This window comes from Diachasma alloeum, unplaced genomic scaffold (genome assembly GCF_001412515.2).
Source record: "Diachasma alloeum isolate Michigan unplaced genomic scaffold, Dall2.0 Dall_scaffold_00177, whole genome shotgun sequence".
Taxonomy (NCBI): Eukaryota; Metazoa; Arthropoda; class Insecta; order Hymenoptera; family Braconidae; genus Diachasma; species Diachasma alloeum.
The window spans coordinates 425,855-443,231 of record NW_021680343.1 but is presented as its reverse complement, the minus strand read 5'-3'; the positions used below and the strand labels follow the sequence as shown (position 1 = coordinate 443,231).

Sequence of the window (17,377 nt, the reverse complement as noted above, 5' to 3'; positions counted from 1 at the left end):
TCTCTCTCTCTCTCTCTCTCTCTCTCTCTCTCTCTCTCTCTCTCTCTCTCTCTCTCTCTCTCTCTCTCTCTCTCTCTCTCTCTCTCGCTCTCTCCATTCTTTGGCAACATACACAGCCCCCCCCCCCTCCTCTCCACTTGACTTGGGCCAAACAATCTTCTGTGGGATTCAACCGCGCTCTTCCTCAAACAACCTAATCTGGAAGCTAGCCCACCTATCTCCAATCTCGACTTTGTTACAACGAAAATTAAGGGATTAAATTAGTCGATGGTTTTAGCTGTCTGATTATCCAGTACTAGGTCAACATAATCCACTGATTTTTCCGGGTTATCTTCATTCATATCTTTACATGAGGGAATTGAATTTGAGAGGAAATTCTCCCAGTGGGTGATGTAAAATTCTGCACGAAGAAAATTTGACTTTCATGAATGATTTTTTTATATGCATTTCGCAGCAGCGGAAATATAATTACGAGATACATGAACTTTTTTGGTAAATGCGAGAGAAATTACTGCATTGCACAGAAAAATTTGTAGTGCTGTCACTGAAAGTTTTTGGTGATCACTTGAATTCCAAATAATTTTTCTGCTATTTTTCTCTACTTGATTTATTTAATCGGAGTAGCTTCATTATTTCGGAGCAAATGGTGTTTTTTTTTATTGCTGTTAGTAATCGTGAATAATGAATCTAATTATCTGGCACTAGATTAACCGAATTCACTCATTGTCCAATGTTTTCTTTTTGTTAATATCTTTCGACGAGAGAATAGAATTCAAAGAAAAATCCCCTAGTCGCTCTAGAACGTCTTCATTATTTCCCAGCAGAAGTTGTTTTCTTATTTCCGTTAGTAATTGGAATTCACTATGAACGTAATGATGGCTCACCTGACTGGGTTTACACCTGAATGCCGGCTGATACTTTCTCCTCATCTTCCTCGGACAGCAGGCACACAGTATCCTGACAAAAGCCCTAGAATCACAAAGTGGAAATTAATTAGAGGAGGAGTTTATTAGTATGCTTAGAAGTTTAAATCTCTTGTAATACCCGTAAACTAGTTATTCACATCGGAGTTGATTTAATTGAAGACGAACGGAACGAGAGACAGCGGGAGAGAGAAACCGATTATAAAAACCGAAGTAACATTGTTACAGGCACTCGATCATTAACCAGTGAGGAGATGACGTAGCTCGGCTCATCTAGTTTATCTCTGTGATTGAATATCACAGATAAACTTGAGTAGCACAGAGAAGACCTTGAACGATCATCATGATCATCTGACGATCGAGTCCATAAAGGGCACCCCATAAACGCCTCATTCTGTCTCTGGGTTCTGATATTAAACACCCAACAGTTGAGTTGGATAGGCCCAGGATATTACAGTCATGTTCGCATGACTAAAATGCACGTTCAAATACAAGGAGTGTACAAACCCTAGTTGACTTTCGTCTCCTATCCTCCTCTTCAACTACAGTATTTATATTTGCATAGCAGCCATGATAAAGTTAATACGACACGCGATATTCGTCGCATTTCAAGCGCATAATAATGGAGGAGCGCCGGCTATAAACTGCACGGAAAAATTCACCGTAGAGATAATATTTGAAAAAAAAAAACGGAAATTAATTTTCAAATTAACTGACAACAGTTGCATCAGTATATTGGCAAAAAACATTGAGCAAAGAGAATTGGGTTAAAAGCCCTCATTCTACTGAAAGCATTTCTGATTATTTACGTAATCCATCACTGAAATGATTTTCAGAGAGACCATGGGCAAACATGTCCTGTAGTACAGATTCAACAACTCGATAACGGCAAATTTCCCACGTTTACGGTGTAAAAGGCTTTTATCCGCTAATACACATCACTGGAAATGATTTAAACGGGGATAACAAGGAGACTGGGTGGAAAATTATTGGGTTGATTGTGACCCTGTTTGAAGTTTATCTTGACATCATTCCTTTTTTTTCGCCAATGTAGATCATTTCGTGCATCTCATTTATGATTGTAGACATTTTCTTTTTTTTCCGTCCTTCAATTGACACGTTATCATGTCAGTCACGGAAACTTGTCTTCGATGACTTGATCATCGTGACGATCTTACTGTTGAGGTAGTTCAGAGCGTGACATCGGTGATACCTGAACAGTTGCCTCCGTTAATGTGTTAGGTGGAAGTCAATTAAGAGCACCTATGGAATGTTGGCTGGCTTTGATTATGGCAATGATGTTGCCATGTGTGAGGACAATAGTGATACCAGAAGAAGAGAATCTACGAATAGAGGATCCCAGTAATCGTGAACTAATAAATCCCGAAACAGACGTAGCGAAAAGTGAATTAAACGAACTATCGAAGACAGTCGTTTGTCTGATGAAATTCGTTGAATTGTACATGAATCAACTGCCGTCAAGAATCTCCGTACTTTTAATGGAAACAGACGATCCAGACTTCTCCGGTGTTTACCTATCGAAACTCCAACAAGTTCGTTCGACATATATCTTGAACGGTTACTTGGACTCCGACTCTGATCAGAATACCTCACTGGATGCTCTCCTGATACTGAAGAGTTACGAGAACTTGGAGAATTCGACGTCCAGATTGATTGATCTTTGTGGTAGAGATTGTAGATACGCTGTTGTCGTGACAAACCTATTTCCTGATGAGGCAAGTTTCATGGAGGAAGCTGTGAATTACGTGAAACTATTGTGGATTAAGCGAGTTGCTAATGTTGTGATATTGGGACCAGTTGGAAATACACTTTTGGCTGCTCAGAGCCAGGGTTTCTTGGCGAATAAGCTAACGGAGCCGTCAGATCCGATTCCCATTGGCAAGTGTCATCAGGGCGAATGGATCACCACAACGGAAGTGTTTCCTGTTCTGAAGATGAACAATAGCCACATTCATTTCGCTATAATTGATCATGAGCCTTACATGAGTGTTACGTGGGAAGGTGACCATATGAAAGCCAGAGGTATAGAGTTGAAGATAATAAATATTTTGAGAGATACCCTCCAATTTCGGTCCACTGGATCACTTCTGGAGTGGGACGAAGGAAATACTGTGGAGGATGAAATAATTGAGGAATTCAAGAGCGATCGGAAGATCGATCTTGTGGTCGGAGGACTACTGCGGACAATGGTCAAGGATGTTGACTTTGCTCTGCCTTACGATGTTACCCAAGTCGTCTGGCTAGTTCCCTCTCATTCAAATATTTCTCTTCTTGGTCTGATATCGCCGTTCACTTTGAAAATATGGATTCTAACTATTGCATCGATTATATTCGGCGGGATGATCAAGTCCCTGCTGTTTGACAAGATGTCATTCTTGGAGATCATGGCATTGGTGATAGGAGTTGCTTGGCACAAGCAGCCGAAGAGGCTTTCATATAGGATTAAATTCATGTCTTGGGTTCTTTTTGGATATGTATTGACGCAGGTGTACTTGGCTTCACTCGCTGGACAATTGTTAGCTCACGGAGATCTTCAGATCAACACCATGCAGGAGCTCGTTGACTCTGGCTTAATTTTCGGAGGAACAGCCAATCACAAACAGTTCTTCATGCAAACAGATGATGATAATGATGGAGAAATTTCTGCCGTGGACACTATTTACAAACAATTTATTGTCTTCAGTCATGAAGACTACATGAAGAAATTGACACAGCTGATGCAGGGAGAGAATACATCTTTAGCTCTTGTCGCAGTTCTCAATATATCATCAGCGAGTACGAGCGTGCATCATGAGATGTATCACATAGTGAAGGAAACACTGGCTACCACACCTCTTGCCTTCCCCGCGTGGAGAGGATTACCTTATTTGACGCAAATCGATTCGAAACTGGCGGCCCTCATCCAGGGTGGCATCATCTCTTATATAGCTAATAATGAGACGACTGTTCAACACATTCATGACGCAATTGAAGAGAAAACCGATGCGAATCTGGAGCTCGTTGATATTGCTCCAAGCTTTTTGCTCTTGGTGATGGGGCACGGGGCAGGTATGCTTTGTTTGCTTGGGGAGTTTGCTGTTTTCCGGTGGCAGAACCGAAAACCAAAAAAAGTTGTGAAAGGGACGAAGGTGCGGAGGCTCAAGGGGGTAGCGAAGAGGACTGTTAGATTTGATGAGAAGAATCTTAGGTTGACTAAACCCAACAATGGGGTGAGGTTAGTTCTGCGACCTAATGTTACTATTGGATATCGTGACGGCAGGCTTCCATGGAAAATAGTATAAAGTGTTCAACGTAAATTAGATAACATCACTTTCTTGTAATTCTCAAATAATAAAAAAACATTTACTCTCTGATAAACGAATGATTTACTTTTTTTCACTGAAATGAACGAAATTTTTTTGACACGAGATGGAAATGTTGAGAGGAATTAAGATTCGACGCAGGTATTTAACGTCTCTGGCAGCATCAGCAGGTGTATATTGTTTGCTTAAGGGGGAACTGCATTCTAGCTGCAGAATCAAAAACAGCGGAAAGTTGTGAAGAAGGGGATGAAGGTGTAGAGGCTCGAGGAGATAACAAAGAGGACTGTTTAATTTGCTGAGAAGTACCTTGGGTGTGCTAAACCTAACAATGGGATGAGGATAGTTCTGCGATTTAACGTTAACGATATCATAACGGCAAGCTTCCCTGAAGAATAGTATAAAGTACTCAACATTCCTTTCAACTCTCCCATAAATTGAAAAATTTCTCTTCAATAAAATGCCGAAAAGTGTTTCACCAGGAGATGGAAATGCAACGAGCAACGAAAATCTGACGGCGAATGAAAACTCGATAAGGCAGCATAAAATGGTGGTATTTGACACCTCCAGCAGCATCAGCAGTTTTTCGCCTCGTAAAACGAAATTGTGTTCTCCAAGGGGTAGCCAACTGAAATGCTCAGTGTCTTGGGAGCTGCACGAGACAGGGATTAGCTAGGTGGGCTTTAACCCTAGGATATTGAGGGCTTCTACAATGGTTAATATCGAAACGAGAGTTGGAGTTTGAGACATAAAGCCAGGAAGAATAGAAACCACAAATTATTCGACACATTCGGCTGGGTTACCAGGATTCAACATGTACCGGGTATTATCCCTAGGATTTGTTGGGGCTTTTGTATGACACTTATGTCCCTGAAAGTGGACACGATAAGAATCTGATGCTCGTGTCAGCGATTTTTAGACTCTCTCTTCCTGTCGCCCACACCCACCCCGTTCCTCGAAACTAACGCTATCTTTATACTTTTGAGTTTTCAAGACTTTTTTTATTTTAATGCCCCGGTGATTCTAGGTCAGGTACATACAAGCGTTTATTCTTTCGACATACTGGAGCGTGAAAACAGTGTCAAGACCTTTACACGGATATTGAGATGGGGACAAATATCAAATGGTACGTGAGTAACTTTAAACGTTATTTCCCCCCTCCCCCTCCCCCCCCTAAAAAAATGCATATGCAATGATTTCCATAGTCATTAACTCTGTGTTCATCGCTGTCTCGTTGACATTCGGGGGGGGGGGGTTGCGTGTGATCAAGGGCACCAGTGGCTTTTATGCTGCTCAGTGACCAACGAAAAAAGCAACAACACAGTGGAAGATGTGGAGGAATAGGTTGGAGGTCACTGAAGAGGCGCCACGGAAGGGGAAGGAGACGATGGGGTGGGTGGCACTGAGACATTTACGAGGTTCAGCTGAGGAAAGTACTGGAGTTTATCTCGCATCCCCACCAGGTGGCCACTCCCTACGTATAGATAATACTCTTTTTTTTTATAATTTTGCCTCTCTCTGCCCAGTTTCTTCCTCCATCAGTTTCCTTCACTCCTGCTTCTTGCTGGATTATCTGTATCAGTCACTAATCCAACCATCTGTACATATCTGTTTCGATTTCAAACGTGAGATTGCCATCTCTTCTTGTAGATGGTCATCATCTCCACGTGTGGCGCCCTATTCTCCAAGACCATCGCCGTTCATCGGGAGGGGGGAAAAATCCATGGAGGAAAGAACATTTTCTCTTTTTTGTTTTGCTTTTTCACTGGTTTTTCTTTCGGCGGATTCATCCCGTCGGGGAAAAGATGCTGGTTTTCCATGAAAAAGTTCAGACTGTTGGCATCGATTTTACCCAAGGATGTGGGGAAAAACCGGAGGAAAATATGTGGGCGATACCTAACAAGCCGGAACACCAAATTCATTTCCATTTTATTAAAGAAACGGAAATGGCGATTGAAAAGGGTTACATGGTTTGAAAAAAAGTCTGCTGTATTGGCGCAAGGCCAGGTCGTGGCTCCCTCCAAAAAAGTGACCCGAGTATCCCCAAAAAGCAGCACTGCTATTGAAAGAACCATCGTTTTTCCCTCCTCGTCCTCTCTCTCTCTTTATTGTTTATTTCGTTTCCCTAACTTTTTAATTCATCGGTAAACTGTGATGCGTGGAGGATATGCATCGCTCGATTGCAACCGCGTAAATTGTTGAAAACAGGAAATTTCAGGAGATTTTTTTTTTTTTCATACTAGTAGTGGAAGCGTGTGGAAACAGCTTTCTGTCACGCCAGAGTATTTTATACCTCCACTTGTGCAATTCCATCAGCAAAGCAGGAGAAAATATACAGCAACGAAGGAAGAGGGCTTTTAATAAAATGTATGAAACACTCGAGGAATAAAATATTGCTGGATATTTTTCATGGAAATGTAGTAAAAGGAACAACGAATGGAGATGAATTTTTTTATTTATTTTCTCAACAACGTCCAATTTTTTGGACATACAAGAGTGCTCGATGGGTAGGAGCATTTAATGCCTGAGCCCCTCTCCTCTCTCTCGCTCTCTCTACCCCTTCTCCCGCGCCCTTCTCACCACTCTGGATATAATTAATCGCCAGTCCGAAAATTGTGAGAGCGGGCATTGAATGAAAAGGGAAATAGTGAAATAAAAAGGTGGAAAAAAAACATGGAAAGGACGAGGGGATAAAAAAAGGGTTGGCGGCAAAGGGAAGAGTAATTCATACCGACGATTCGCACATATACCGCATCGTGGAATTGTCTGAACGACTCTCTCGTTTTGGGGGGGAAAATTGGAGTACTGAGTTGGAGTTTTACACGGACGAGAGTAAATCGTTGAGGTTGGATGCGGCATTGAGTTGAAAAAAAAAAGATGAAAAAAAGGGAACGACGAGCGCCAACGGAATGAGACGGTGGGAGGAGGGGGAAGAGAAAGGATTTTCCTCGGGGATGATTGCCCCGTGGGTAATAAATCGTCAAACAGGGGCAAGAGGGATAGTCTCAACCATTGCCAGGAAAGTGAGACTGAGATTTAGGGATATAAAAGAGTACGCGAGACTATTTTCTGTTTCTCTTAACTTGAGTGACATTGAACTGATGTGAGTAAATTGAACATTACGAAATGAGGGATGAACGTTTGGGTTATGACTTGTCGCTTGGGTAATGGATGGAATTAATTTTATTGCTCGGTTGGGGTTTTGGAAATGTTGAGGGGGGTTGAGTAATTGAGGGACTGGTTTATGGTTGGATGATAAAGAATTGTATTCATTTTTTCGGTGGATTTCGTACGTGTATTCGTTCTTTTGAGGGATTTTTCATGTTATGAAACAGATGAGGGATTTGTCAAAACGGGGAACACTTTAGTCATCAATCTTTGTGATTTTTGCTTCCGAATGGAAAGTATGTAGTCGGTGGTTCTAACGATCTCCTGATGATGTCGGGAAATGATGGAGAATGAAGCGTGTGGGGATGTCTGGATGTCTTGCGGATTTTTATGTAATTTTTTATGAATCTTCACCGAAAGAAGAGTAGAGTTGAAGCTTGAAATCTAAATTTTCTTATATTTCAACGTCTACTTTAAATATGCTGATTTAAATTAATTAATCACGTCTCATTTCTAGGCAGTATTTAAATACAAGGAGTTTATTGAAGAAAATTGTTAATTTATGAGAAGAAAGGAATACACTGTTAAAAATTGTTGTCTGAAATTTCCGCTACACTTTTTTGAAATTTTTATCGAATTTAATTATCACTTAAATTTCAAGGAATTTCGTCATTGAAAATTGACAATTTCAGTGGAAAAATCAAAGAGAACTGTAAGCTTCAGATCCATTCTTCCTTCAAATAAATAGAAAACCAGAAAATTCCGGTAAATATATTCTTGAATTTTCGAGACAGTGACACTGAATGCGATTTAGGGGGAAAAATCATTAAATTTCAGATTTCACTGAAAATTCTATGTAATTTGGCATTGAATATTCATATTAGATTATAATTCCAAATAAATTAAGGAATTATTGTCTTTGCTGCTCAAAATTCTGGAATTTTACTGAATTTTCAGTGAAACCTGAAATTTCATGATTTTTTCCCCCTAAATCGCATTTATTGTCAGTGTCTTGAAAATTAATAGTCAACTGTCCATGAAATTTCATTTATTTTTCTAACAGCGCGTATTGCACTGAAAAAATCAATTATTCACTTGTTTCTCATGAGAAAATGAGTATTAGAGATTCAAATTGAACTTCACTCTAGCTCAACTCAGTTCTTAATATTCCCCTTGTCTCTCCATGTCCAGAATTAACTTGGCAGGTTGATTTCCGTGGTCGTGGGGAGTTTATCCGACGGAAAAGTGTCGCCATAAAAACTTCAATTTACCGAGTTACAGGAAAGAAATAGGAGATAGGAAATCTATTCCATTAGAGGTTCTTTGGCCTATCGTGCTCTTTTCCACGAGAGAAAAGGTGAGCCATCATCCACTATTGTCAGAGTTTGAAGGAGTATAGAATGGAACCTTGGTATTGAAGATAAAGCCCGTCCCACTTCATTCATGTATACCTACCGTGCAAAATGCCTCGCGTAATTCAGCTTTCATATACGGAGGAGAGAGCACAAATATGATGTTCTATCAATCTTGTTTTCTTTTATCTTGGCACACGTCGGTTTAAATGAATTATGGGGCGATGCCGCTTGTTATGCATCAGGGGAAAATAATTGTTGGAACGACTTGACGATTTTCCTGATTTTATGGTGTAAATTTTCATCCGGAGTATTCCAAACTTTGGTTAATTTGATTGATGGAAAGAGTAGATGATGGATTTCAATTCAATTGGATAATTAATGTGAAAGTTTATTAAGTTAGTTATTTACAATATAATTGTACTCAAGAATGACTTTGTCACAAATGAACTCATTCAACCCGCGTAGAAAATTCGTCAATCTTTAACAATTTACTGTTTTCATGTTTTTTTTATGCACTTTGAATGTTTCGAATAATATATAATAATATTATATATTATAATACTATATATTATTTCGATACATAATATTATATATTATATATTACAAATATCCAAGTAGTCCGGGCAATTTTTCCTGGGAACATTTTTTTGAGAAAACGATTTTAAAATAGTATATTTCGTAACGAGTGCAAAAAACATTTTTTCACGAGTTACGAACAATATTTTTCATCACAATGTGGCGGAAATTGACGGACGTGATGAAAAAAATTTTTTCATCACGCGGTGCGTGCCGAAAAGTTCACTTTTCGTCACAGCGTGATGAAAAATTAAATTCAACACATTGTGTCCATAACAGCTGTATAATCCCACCTTCAATCCAATAGTTCATAGTCTTAATGCATTTCCTTCACAATTCTACACATAACCATATATGACTATTCGTTATACTCTAGTTTTTTCGGGGACATTAAAAAACACAAGTTTCTGGACAGATAATTGCAAACAACCAAATTAAAAATTTCTTTATTGTGAAATTGACTAAATCATTGTTCACAATATGAATTGAATAAATTCCCAAAAAAAATATTCAACAATGAAAAATCCAAAAAAGTACAAGGACGGCAACATTTTCGGCAGAACTAGAATGTTGCTTGAAAAAAAAGTTGCTGATTTGAACGAAATGTTTGGATGTAGCGCGGAATGATAGCGATGAATGCGAATTTATTCGAGTTCTGTAAACTCAAACATTCTTAGATTAAAGCCATTCAAAATAATTCACTTCTCACAAGTAAATATGGTCTACATATTAGGAAATGGTTCTCTCACTGCAGTCAACGTGACATTTCAATTTTTTTTTGTTTCTGACAATAGTGGAAGAATAAATTTGCAGAACATTGCGGGTGGAATAAGACATACAAACAACAAAATAACACAGCTAAAGTTTAGCCCCCGGGGCTGACAAACGGGTTTGAGTTCCCCGGGGGAATGTCAGGCGGTGCGGAAGAGGGGGGAGGGGGAGGGATAAAAGCCCATGTCATGCATTAAACATAGAGTACGACGATCCAATGCTCAGTGTAGAAAAGTTTTCTTGATCAGTAGTGGGATATATCAATATACCGCCGCAGGCGACATTTATTCTGTCCTTTTTTCCCAGCCACCCACATCTTTTCACTTCTTGTTGAGAAATATTTCTCTCCTCTTGATATATTCAACAATTTCTACGGGGAGATTACGCCAAAAGTTTTCTGATAAAAGCGACATTTCAGGTGAATGATATGTTCCTGTTTCAAATGTTTGAGACGTATTATTAAGTCATGACTGAATAATCTTGTAGGAAACTCTTTTCATCGAGTTTTGAGGAAACTTGAGTCACCTGATTTTAGACCTCATCTTACCTCAGGTATGAATTAAGTTCTGGCACTCGGGAGTGAGGGAGATTTAATGGGTTTAATCCAGAAATGAATTTCATGAATTTATTTGGTTTCACCGCTCATTCCTCCATCCTTTGGATTCCGTTCTCTCAGGGTTTCATTTATGACAGCTATAAATTTGGCGTTGATGTTGAATTCGTGTATTCCTGAGTTATTCAAACCCATCAATTTATTGAAGGAAAGCGTTTCGTATTTTAATATTTTTTATTTCAATATTTTGGGGTAACAAATTGCTTGAGGCCGCCAATGTAATTAAAAACTAATTAGTGATTCTCACCGATGTAGTTCAATATAATTTGACGGCACGGTGGTACATAGAGGAAAGAATAGGTTTGATTTTCAGGGATATGTCACTAATTTTCAGGTACCCATCTCTTTTTAGAAATCTACACTGTTAGAATTTTTTCGACATTTCATGGAAAATATGGTAGTTATTCTCATGAGAGTGACATTGAATCCAATTTAGGGAACAAAAAGTTCCGAAATTTCAAGTTCCAAGTAAAATTCGACGAAATCTCATGAGTTTCCATTGAAAATTCAATAAAGTTTGCAACTTTATTGAATTTTTAATGGAACATCAATATTCAGAAACAAAATGACATGAATTTTCCAATTTTCCCTGAATTTTTCAGATTGTTCCGAGCTTTCACGGAATAATTGAACTGAAAAATCGAGTATTTTACTGATTTTCAGATCAGAAACAGAAAATTGGTATTTTTTATTTTATCTTATTGGTGAACAGAAAATCAATTGAATATTCGCTTATTCAATGACATGATATCCTGAAATTTCAGTGGAAATTAAACATGATAAACATTTGAGACAAATTTTTCACAGTGTATCAGCAATTTTCAGTGATATGTCTCTGAAAATTAAAATATTTCTACCTCTGTGTGTATTTTCTGCAATGAGACTGACTTCTATTTCTATGCGGAATGGATAGATAAAGAATTACGTGAGGACTCCATCTAAACAGAATGAAGGTGAAAAAGTCTAATGAATAATCATCAGTAATTTTTCGGCAGAAAAAGAAACAAAACTAAATTAATTATGAAATAAAATTTTTTATCGTCTGATATCTTTGAAAAAAAGATAAAAGAAGCCTCTATAAATGAGAAAAAAAAATTCTGCGACGCTATTGAACGGTGAAATTTCTCACGTACTGATCGCAATGCAAGTGGACGTTCAGTGGCACAATTGACTGTCTCGTTTGATATGCAAATGGCGGAGGGAAACAAGGAGAGAGGAAGTAAAGAGGGAAACATTGGAGCCAATGGACGAGAAGAGGTAAATGGGAAAAAAATGACTGCAATTTTTGCGTACGTCTGCACCGTTGCAAATGTAGATTCTCTTCGGGAGGAAAACGAGGGAAGAGGTTAGGAGGGAAATTTATATTCTGAGGAAGAATGGAGAACATTTCTCTCACTTATGCTAATCCAACTCCGGACATCACGTTATAAACATTTTTCCAATCGATTGATGAGGTGAATAGACGAGTCGAGCATTCCAGATGTCAAGTCATAAAAAAATTTCCAGTCAATGGATAATTTGAATAAACAGGCTGAGGATTTGTGGGCATCGCGGGCTCATTCCGGGGAAATAAAATTCAATTACAAAACTGTAGATTTTAGAATTTATCCATAATTTTCTTCAAGGAATTTCATAATTGGAAATTCACAATTCTATGAAAAAATCAATGGGAAGTGTAAATTTCAGTTGAATTGTTCCATAAAAATTCGTAAAATTAAAGACAATTCTGGGAAATATAGTTTTGACTTTCCAATTAATTGAAAATTCTCCGTGATTTGACACTGAACATTGATGTTTGGCTTGAAAATTCAAGTAAGTCAAGGGATTGTTGTCCATGTGTTGCTGGAAAATTAGGAATTTGATTGAATTGTCAATAAAATACTTATTACTGAAAATTCCACGAAATTAAAAATTTTTCTAACAGTGCAAAAGTATGTTTAGTCAACAGACAATTTAAATATACAAATTCAGGATTTATTTGCATCCCGGTTTCATTGCGAGGAAATGACTCCTGAAATTCAATTGCAAAACCGTTAGATTTTAGAATTTACCGATCATTTTATCACCCGGAATCGCGGTCCTATGTGACACGACGAGAGCAAAAATTAAATTATATCTCCCTCTCCCTCGCGCGCCCCACGTACGCGACTCCGCGGAACGTAGCGATAACGGAAATAACGAATTTCCAGGTGTCTGGTGGGGAAAAAAAAGGGTTGGGGAAATAATTTTCACACTCGCAGATCTGAAAATATCGTGAGGAAGTAGTGCAATTTATGAAGCGTGAGGTCATACGGAGGTTAGATAAAATGGTGGAGTAATTACGCGCGATTGTCCACTCGAAAAGGTCAAGAAGCAGTAATTGTTGAACTGAATTGTTTGGGGGAAGGGGGGGGGGAGTGAATTGAGTGGATTGTGGATTAATTAACTCGTTGCATTCGGTCAAGCCCCTTACTTCGTAAATTTCACCATTTAGAGATTGTTGAACGGAGTGGTTTTGCAGTGAGATTGCGCCTGAAAGCGCAAATCGATGCATTTTGCGCTCGAAATTCCTGTAAGGACTCCTCAGTCGGGTGACTCAGTGATTTCCAGAATTCACAGCAAAAACGAATGTCTGAATTTCACACACCTTTTGTAAACATTTTGCAGGCACTAAAAAACGTCTGAATAGAATGAATATTTGTCTGAATTTCCGACGAACAGGTGTCTAAACATCTTAACTCATGTTTGAAATTCAGACAAATTTTGAGTTTATCCAAGCGTTTATTAGTGTCTGAAAAATGTCTACTAAAGGTGTGTGAAATTCAGATATTAATTTTTGCTGTGTGGGAGCTCGAATAAAAAATTTAGGTTTCACTTTCATCGATGATTTCCAATTATTTCTGAAATTGAAAACCCGAGTTGAAGACCCGAGTTTGTAGCAAAGATGTCAGACAAGATATGAATGTTTTTTTGGGCTCAAACGAAAGAGCGGGTCGAGAAATGGCGTGCTAGGACCTCTAAAGATGGTTTTGAACCAGGGGAGACTCCTAGACCCCAATGTTCTATACATACTCCTAGACCCCATTGTCCTCCTAGACAATGATGTCACAACTCTGCTTTTCAATTGAAAACAGACATCATCTTTAGAGACATTTGTCATGTTTAGAGGCTCTAGCACGTCATTTCTCGACCCGCTCTTTCGTTTGAGCCCAAAAAAACATTCATATCTTGTCTGGCATCTCTGCGACAAACTCTGGTCATCAACTCTGGTTTTCAGTTGAAATTGGAATTGTTAATTTACCCAATAATAGGAGTGCATTGACGATTTTTTCTTAACTCGCAAAAATCTTCAAACAATTTGCTACCGATTGGTGATAAAATTTTTTGGAAATAATGAAATAGGGGGGATAACGCCTTTTTTTTCAGGGGTGATTTTTCAAAAATTTATTTTAAAAAAAGTACTAACTAGCAAATGTTTTTTATTAGCTCGCAATTTTCTTCAAAACTACTTCAATGAGGAAAAAAATAAAAATTTGGAATATCTATACATGAGGGGCTAATTGATCGGATCTGGGTGAACGTTGATTCCAACTATTTAAGCGACGGGCTATTCAGAACTCTCAAAAGTATGTGGAAAAAGTGAAAACTGAGAAACCGTTTTTTTTTGCCCCAGCCAAAGGGTCAGATTTTCGGGTTTTCCGGGGCAAGTGGATTTTCGACAAAATCGAATTTTTTAGCCGGGTGAACGTTTATTCCAACTATTTAAGCGCCGGGCTAGTCAGAACTCTCAAAAGTATGTGGAAAAAGTGTAAACTGAAAAAGTTTTTTTTTTCAAATTTTCAAAGGGTCAGATTTTTCGTTTTTCTCGGGAGAAAGTCGACTTTCGGCAAAATCGAATTTTTTAGCTGGGTGAACGTTGATTCCAACTATTTAAGCGACGGACTATTCAGAACTCTCAAAAGTATGTGGAAAAAGTGAAAACTGAAAAAAAAAAATTTCACCGGCGGCCACAGGGTCAGATTTTCGGTTTTTACTTGGAACAAGGGTCAGATTTGTTAACACTTTCTTTTTTTATTTGGACAATGCATGCAAGCGGAGGGGCAAGAGTGGCTAGAATAGATTCTGCAACCTTCTCCGCTTGTTGGATAAAAATGTCAAGCCTCCGCATACATGCATCTCCCCTCCACCCTCCCGTGAAATGTCGATTTTCGAGATTAAAAAAAAAACAATAATTGCATTTTTTATTTCAATAACGCATGAGTAAATAGGGATATGAACGCAGATTTAATATAGGCCCATAGAATTACGGGGACCGGCAAGGATTTGGAAAGTCTGAATGCAAGTCCTGCTTACACCTAACAAGTGCTGAAGTGGGACATAACCAGAGGTAGAAAGGTCTCGGAAGCACTTGGGAAGAGGCTTCCCAAGACCTATCCAGTTCTGAACGGAGAGACCTAAGTAGAATTTGTCAGGTCCAATTATTCGACTCGGGGTCTGAACTACGTCGCAACCGATGTATTACCAGGATATACCGAGTGTTTTCAGATGCAGATAGCTCCACTCCATAACAGGATTTCGTGTGTGGGCTTTTCATATTGCACGTACAACCCCGACACAGGGCCGCGTTCACTTGGTTTCTGAATCATCGAAGAGCCATACATGTGGAATTGGTCCAACCCCGACTCCGGAGAAACCAATTTCAGGAGTCGGGCTTTTGCTGACATAACATGTGTAATAATATTGCTGCTGGAACATGAGATATGCTATTCCAAATATTATTTCGTATGGAAAAGTAAAAATACCGATTTCGTGTGCAATTTCAATTTCGGATTTTTTTTCGTGATATTGAGTCAAGTCGATTGCTCCACTCGGTTCGTAAAAATTTTTCGTCGTCTAGATGAAGTTGGAGGGGTGATAGCCATATCCATAAATTATAATTACTGTTAAATTATTAAGTAGCCAATTAGTCAATATCACTCTTAAATTTTAATTATCGACGTAATCATCAATTTAAATAGGTAAATTTAGAATTATTCATTAATCAGTAATTGAGTTAAGAAGATTGACGATTGTTTGGATAATCGGAAATCTTTTATGATAAATTCAGCATCATCTATTCAATAGAGGATTTATTGTTCTATATTTTCATATATTTAATTCATCATCAGTTGGAAATTCTGATTATCAATTATTTTACAGAATTGTAACAATCAATTAAATTTATTGAACAGCACTCATTTACTTTCCACCACTCTATTTTGCGAAGTTAATCGAAATGTAAATAGTCAGTTTCGAATAAATAAGAAATATGTCATAAACAGAGTTGCCAAGCAATTCGTAAAAATGCAAATTTTATTGACTCTCTCTTTCTCTCTCTCTCTCTCTCTCTCTCTCTCTCTCTCTCAAACTACCTCCAGGCGATTTAAGAAATCAATCTCATTTTTCCAAAGAAAATGCGATATTCCCTGAGTGTACCTGGAGAATCCCATTTCCCTCATGAAATTTCATTCCATTATTTTTTTCGTAGGGACATGAGAGCCCTTCTATGTGCCTCAGAACGATTAAATCAGTTGCGGAATAGAGCGAGTGCCAAATGTCATTTCCAAGATCCTTGGCAGCACTCTCTTCTCCCCTCTGCTTCGCAGATAGACGACTCGCTAGCTCTCGGCGATGTGTATAAATCCACCGAGATAAATTCAGATTGTCCGGAGTTATACGACTGACAATCTGATACTCTCTTTCTATTCGTTTCCCCATTTTTTTTTCACCCTCCACTATTCACCTCCCCTGGTCGTTCTCTGGATCAAGGTCAAAGTCAAGTAAACAAGAATTCCGGGAATATCAAGAGTTAGAAGAAGGAAAAACAACTATCAGTTTCTGGAAACTTTTTACGGACATAATTTAGTAATTTGTTTTTCTCATTCTGGTGCCATTGATTCAGTGGATGAATTTTAAATTGAATGTTCGTCAGTGGATTTCAATTGAATTTAGGAGAGTAACAATCATTCAATTCCGAATTTTTCTTTCTCTATTCATTTGGATTTTCGATTGAGGCCCGAGTGGATTATCTTTCGAACGTGATTTTGGTTGTTTTTTTTATTTTGATAATCTGAAATGCCCCGGAGTCTCCAAAAATGATGATTGTGCAATCAAGAAAACGTTGGAAAAATGCTGACCATGTGTTTTTGAATAATATTGGGAAATAAACCCAATAGGGAGGAAATTGCGAATTAGTAATTTGATGTATCTGATGGCTGTTAGATCGTCATTTGTCACAGTAGTCAATGGCTGTCCCATCATTAGTTACCATGATAAATTATCCATTCACTATTTCCTCTCTATCGGACTTATTTCTTAATCTTTATTAGAAACGCTTTTTGAAAATGTTCAGTTTTTTTCTACTTCTTTCGATTCTGCAATTATAATTTTCGGGAACTCCTGCATGATGTAAAATCCAATGATAATTGTGATATATTTTACATTATAACGTTCGAAAGATTATCCACCCGGGCCTTAAATTCGATTTATTGGAAAAAAAAATGAAATTTTACATTTTACAAAAACTTTATTCAGCAAGAAAAAAATTGCTGGTGAAAGTTTGTGCAAAATTTTCAATAAATTGAAAATTTAAAAATACTTCAAGAAAAACTGCATAACAATTGAGAAAATTTTGAAGTTTCAAAGACAAAATCTCTCGAAATAGAAGCAGGCTGTGATGAAAATGTTGTCTCC

General features: G+C 38.1%; 2 protein-coding genes across 4 annotated transcripts in view; one reads left to right on the top strand and one right to left on the bottom strand.

Moving 5' to 3' along the window:
* LOC107037273 (dopamine receptor 2) overlaps nt 1–17,377 on the bottom strand; it is a 79,151-nt gene that overhangs the window by 14,244 nt on the left and 47,530 nt on the right. For all 3 annotated transcript variants that reach the window (XM_015255741.1, XM_029126062.1, XM_015255749.1), the window contains exon 2: nt 885–969. In XM_015255741.1, coding sequence (XP_015111227.1) covers nt 885–969 — 85 coding nt within the window. The remainder of the gene's footprint in view (nt 1–884; nt 970–17,377) is intronic.
* On the top strand, nt 2,189–4,225 carry LOC114841171. Its single transcript, XM_029126061.1, has one exon. It carries the CDS (start codon nt 2,189–2,191, stop codon nt 4,223–4,225), a length of 2,037 nt encoding a protein of 678 aa, XP_028981894.1.